This window comes from Propithecus coquereli, unplaced genomic scaffold (assembly GCF_000956105.1).
Source record: "Propithecus coquereli isolate 6110/MARCELLA unplaced genomic scaffold, Pcoq_1.0 Scaffold8, whole genome shotgun sequence".
Taxonomy (NCBI): Eukaryota; Metazoa; Chordata; class Mammalia; order Primates; family Indriidae; genus Propithecus; species Propithecus coquereli.
Window position 1 is genome coordinate 9296983 of NW_012154173.1, and position 6046 is coordinate 9303028.

Below are 6046 nucleotides of genomic sequence, written 5' to 3' on the forward strand. Positions count from 1 at the left end.
CCTTATCATCCTCTTTTGGGGGATTTCCCGGAAACCAGAGCTTTCCTATTCTAATGATTATACTGAAGGAGGAGGACCAGATTACCAGTAGAATTTTCAGGGCTTTTTCCTTCTGCTCTCTTTTACTAATCCACAGATTCTGTGTCTGGTGGAGGTGAGATAAAAAGACTGGAAAGAAGAAAAAATCATGAGTTAAATTTAGGATACCCTTTAAATGTATCTGAATCCTCTATATATTTCTGACCCTCTTGTCATTCCTGCTTGAGGGTTAGTGTAGCACAATATTTATGTGTGTCTACATTTTAAAGCTTCTCTTCTCCATAAGGGTTTCCTTTTGCCGTTGTCTTTAAAGGAGAAACAGATTAGGGAGTGCTGTGTGTGTGTGTGTGTGTGTGTGTGTGTGTGTGTGTGTGTGTTTTTAGCAGTTTCTTCTGTTTTCCAAATTGAACTGACTGCCATTTTTTATCAAATTAGCATTTAGAGAACTTTTAAAATTAAAGTTCATTTTTTTATTTCAGCATATTATAGGGGTACAGATGTTTAGGTTACGTATGTTGCCCTTGCCCCCTCCTCCCCCCAAGTCCGAGTTTCAAATATGTCCATCCTTCGGGCGGTGCGCATTGCACTCTTTGTGTATGCATATACCCATTAAAGTTCATTTTTAAATGATAGATTTTTTAGAATCTGAAACAGTCTAAGCCACTGTTATGCAAAGGGAACTTTAGGTAGTTTCTTAAGAGGTTTCTTGATGTTTGGTTTAAAAAACAAACAAAACATTCCTTTGTTCAAATAAGCATGGGAAATAATGGGGTTAAGTGTATTTTTTGTACTCATTTATTGCTCATTGCTTCCATATTTTCTCCTCCCCCAGCACACACACACACACGTTTTAAACTTTTATGTGGGCCGGGCGTGGTGACTCACACCTGTAATCCTAGCACTCTGGGAGGCCAAGGTGGGAGGATTGCCTGAGGTCAGGAGTTCAAGACTAGCCTCAGAAAGAGCGAGACCCCCCCATCTTTACTAAAAAAATAGAAATTAGCCGGGCAACTAAAAATAGAAAAAATTATCTGGACATGGTGGCGTGCACCTGTAGTCCCAGCTACTTGGGAGGCTGAGACAGGAGGATCGCTCAAGCCCAGGAGTGTGAGGTTGCTGTGAGCTAGGCTGACGCCATGGCACTCTAGCCCGGGCAACAGAGGGAGACTCTGTCTCAAAAAACAAAATAAAACAAAACTTTTATGTGTAGGGTAAAGCAGTTTGTGGTTCTGTGTTCCTGTTACAGTTAACAACTATAGAAAGGTGAAGTGGTAAGTACAGGATTTAATAAAAGTTATTAAGAGGTGAATACCAGTGATATCTGCACATAGCTCTTGCATGTGCCTTATGATTATTAGCTTTTGCTTACATTTAAATGTAATGATTTATTATTACAAATTAAAGAAAGACTGTGTTCTATATACCTGCTTCATCCTTTTCTAACCCTTACCATTTCCCTCACATTCTAGTTGTCTGCCACTAGTGTTTCTTGTATACTTAGTATAAGACTAATCATTCCATTTAAAAGCATTGATAAATTATATTTTAATATAATCACTGTATAATATATTTAAGCAGGATGATAATCTGAAGTCAATTTCTGTGAAATATGATAAAATTCAAAAAAACATATACTAGGTACATATTATGCTATTTTTATTGTGGTAAGTGCTGTTACAAAGAAAAAGAGGAAATTTGCTTTGGCATTGAGGGGATCTAGCTCCAAATAAGCTTTAAAAGTCTTTTAAAGGCCGGGCGCGGTGGCTCACGCCTATAATCCTAGCACTCTGGGAGGCCAAGGCGGGTGGATCATTTGAGCTCAGGAGTTTGAGACCAGCCTGAGCAAGAGTGAGACCCTGTCTCTACCAAAAATAGAAAGAAATTAATTGGACGGCTAAAAATATATAGAAAAAATTGGCCGGGCATGGTGGCTCATGCCTGTAGTCCCAGCTACTCGGGAGGCTGAGGCAGAAGGATCACTTGAGCCCAGGAGTTCGAGGTTGCTGTGAGCTAGGCTGAAGCCACGGCACTCTAGCCTGGGCAACAGAGCCAGACTCTGTCTGAAAAAAAAAAAAAAAGTCTTTTAAATACCCACCTAAAATCTCTACTATTAAAACAGGTAAATTTTGTTCTGTAGTGTACATGGTTCTATAGGCTTTACTTTAATAGTTAATTCTCTTTGAATATTGATACAAAACTATTAATAACTCTCTGTTGATATTTGGGACTTAATCATAGTTCTTTCATTCGAAATTTTTTTTTTTTTTTTTTAAAGACAGGATCTCCTTCTCTCACCCAGGCTGGAGTGCAGTGGTGTGATCATAGCTCATTTACTGTAACCTTGAGTTCCTGGGCTCAAGCAATCCTCCTGCCTCAGCCTCCGGAGTAGCTGGGACTACAGGCACATGCCACCACATCTGGCTCATTTTTAATTTTTTTATTCATTAATTAATTAATTAAATTTAATTTATTTTTATTTTATTTTTGGTAGAGACAAGGTTTCACTATGTTGCCCAGGCTGGTCTCGAACTCCAGGGCTCAAACAGTCCTCCTACCTTAGCTTCCCAAAGTGCTGGCATTACAAGCGCAGGCCGCCGTGCCCAGCCTCCAAACTACCTTTTACATGTTAAGGAATAGTTCCCTAAGCCAAAGGCGGTTAAATCCAGTATGTCTGTAGATTTCAGATAATTTCTAGATACTGAGACTAGGGGTCTTTCATTAGTCTATACTTTATTCTCAGTGCCCTTACAATATACTTAAACTGTCCAGACTTCCAGCTTGTATTCCATTCCTAAAACAATTTGGTAATACTTCTTGGTATAGTTTTAATCTTTTTAAAAACTCTATCTCTCACATCACTTATCAGTTTGGTTATATTCTCGATTTTAGGAAATAGAATGAGTATTTTTTTCCCTAAATATTTATTTTTTTTGAAGACTATTCTCTGATGATTCTTAGGTTCTAATCTACATAAAGTGAGTTTGTGAAATTATTTGCTATTGTAGTAGCGATTTATTTCATGTGAACATAGGTTTGACTTTGCAGGACAGACAACAGAGGATCATCTCTTTGAAGTAGTCAGGCATTTAATTTCATTAATTTTTTAAGAATTTTCTCAAATTATATCAATGGAGTAACTTGGAGTAGTCATTGAATATCTATGTTGTAATGGTCCTTTTTTTAAATGAAATTACTATTAATATTAACTCATAGGGGCATTATGAAGCTCAACTAAGATAATAGTTGTATATATGAGTTTTAGAATTGACTGGCTGTTTTCATTCCTGCTCTCTAAAAGTCCTACTCACTATTTCTTTCTGGTTGGACCTTCTTTTAAGTGTCATGTTGCCAAATTCACCTCTTTTGATTAGCCTCAGATAGAGGAAAGGATTCCCTTAATCTCATTTTATTGGCTCAGCTAAACAGAGTTAAGTTGAATAGACAACGTATCTTAACACTACAAAATATTTAAGGATAGAGGAAAAATAAATCAAATTATTCATCAGAATAGTTCCGAAAGTAGACATAAAGGAGACTAAGGGATAGGGTATCTATTATATTATCTATAAACCCTCCCTTGGAAGCTTTAATATGAATTCAGCACATTTCCAAATCTTCGTAGATTCTTGTGTCTGGTCAGTTATCCAACAGTTTTCAGGAAAAATCTATCTTCAGTGTTGTTGGTATCACTATTTCTGATACAGCTTCTTTGCACAGCTGCCATATGTTTCTCATATTTTTCAAGTCAGTGTGTGTGTGTGTGTGTGTGTGTGTGTGTGTTTACCGGAAAGGCCAGTGCACAGCAGAAATGGCAATATGTATTTTTTCCCTTTTCTCCTCTTACGTATTGTTTAGCAACTTAATCCTCTGGTCTATCCTTGATGATACTATACTGTATTACAGTATAATAATCCTTTGTGGAGGTTTATAGGTTGCCACAGTTTTTTCATATAAACCTAGTTTGGTAGAATTTCTGTTTTAATTAGCTCACAAAAGTAATTTTTAAATTATTTCTGAATCATTATAAAAAGATATATGCAACCAAAATTCTTTACAACTGAATGCTATAATTTCTGGTTGATAGTCATTCTTCAGTGATAGCACTGGACTACACACACACACCCTCTATCTTTTTTTAAATACAATTTAGGTGTTAAAAGTCACATTTCCCAGAATGTATTTATAGTTTTTATTCTTTTATTTATGCTATCAGTGTTTATATTGTTTTTTTACACATTCTGTAATAATTTTGTTTAGCTTTTATTAAAATGGTCTCCCCTTAGTCTTTTTGTTTTACAACTTCTTTTTAAAAAACTCTTTTTTGTTTCAGAGACGACCACCAGATAATTCTTTTTATGTGCGAACATGTAACAAGAATCCAAAGAAAACAAAATGGTGGTATCATGGTAAGCAGTTTAAATTTGGAATGTAATGTATTTTATGGATAAGTTAGAGTAGAATTTTAATGGGATAAACAAAATCATAACCATCATACAAGTAAAATTTAAAATTACTCTGACATTCCAAGACTCTGCCATTTTATTACAAAAAAGAAGTTTTTACTAACCTTTAGATAAAATTAGAGCTAGCTACTTGGAAACCTGTTATTTGAAGTATGAGTTTTGATGCCTTGTGTACTCATTTAGTTCTGGTACTACTCATAGTGGAAGGAAATCACATTAAGTTAGAGGTGCTTCATTAAAGCTCTTCCTATTCTAATTATCTTTTAAAAATGAAGCTCTGCCGATTATATCTTATGAATAAAGTACTCTTAATAATTTAGAATGTCTGTTCTTGTTGGGAGGGTAATGATAGCTTTATAATTCAGAGCTTCTAGCATAATTTCTAAACTAACCTTAGTGCCTCCCCAAAGAGGTATTTGAAATTAAAAAGAAAAAGTTTCTATTCCTCAACATACTATTTGAAGCGAGTAAACAAAAACCATCCCCTGTGATTTTCTATACCTAAGAGCATTGCCTTTGTTTCCGGTGTTTGTTTTTGTTTTTTTTAATGGTAACCTAATAAGCAATTAGAACTGGCAAAATTAATAAGAATATGGCCTTCTTCCCTTTCTATCCAATGTAAAATCATCTGTATTCTCACTTAAATTGAATGTTGAAATTCCAAGTGTTGAAGTAGAAGATGACCAATGTCAATGCAATAGCATTATGCCAGCAGTTACATATCCAAAAACTCAATGAAAGAAGAATGCCATTCCTGAGAGACATAGAAATATGAAAATTTGGAGTAATGTTAATGAGAAATACATATGACTTGGAAGAAGAAAATGACAATGAATTGTGAAAAAATAGGGATACTTTAATGAAGAACTAGTATTTTAAAAACAAAAAATACATATATTCTTTACAAATTTTAGATTTAATGGAATTCAGTAAAAATCTAGTGGAATGATAGGAGTAGGTATTTGAAAAGTTTGGGAAAGAATAATAGAAGAGAAGAATAAAGTTTGAATTTTGAATTATAAAGGGTGATAGAGGGAAATCAATCTACCAGACACCAAAACATGTTAATGCAATAATAGATCATAGAAATAATATTACTCTCATTTAGGCCCTGTTTATAAGATTTGAATGTATGGTAAATAAGTTGTTATAAATCAATGAGAAGGAGAAAGATTATTTAGTAAGTAATCATCTAAGAAAATTGGCGGTCATTTGGGGAAAAAAATAAATTTACATTTTCACCTCATATTTTATGAGTTGAAATATACAACAAAAGTAAAAGTACTTTTTTAAATGTTGGGTATCAACTCTGGAAGAAGGACGAACTTCTCAATTTGAAAAGAATCACAAAGAAATCAGACAGTTACAGAAAAATTTAAAACTTTTATAAAAGCACTAAAAAACTTTAATGCTCTGTCATAATGTTTGAAAAAATTATGGAAAACATTTATAACTTATTAGAAATAAAGACCATTTATAAAAGTTACTTAAGAATAAATGACAGCACAGGCAAAAAAAAGTGCAGCTCAGTAAAATAATTACAA

General features: G+C 34.2%; 1 protein-coding gene across 1 annotated transcript in view; it reads left to right on the forward strand.

The window, feature by feature from the left end:
- The window catches only part of UBE2W (ubiquitin-conjugating enzyme E2W (putative)), a 61234-nt gene that overhangs the window by 49256 nt on the left and 5932 nt on the right, over positions 1-6046 (forward strand). The window contains exon 4 of the mRNA XM_012663102.1: positions 4370-4445. Coding sequence (XP_012518556.1) covers positions 4370-4445 — 76 coding nt within the window. The remainder of the gene's footprint in view (positions 1-4369; positions 4446-6046) is intronic.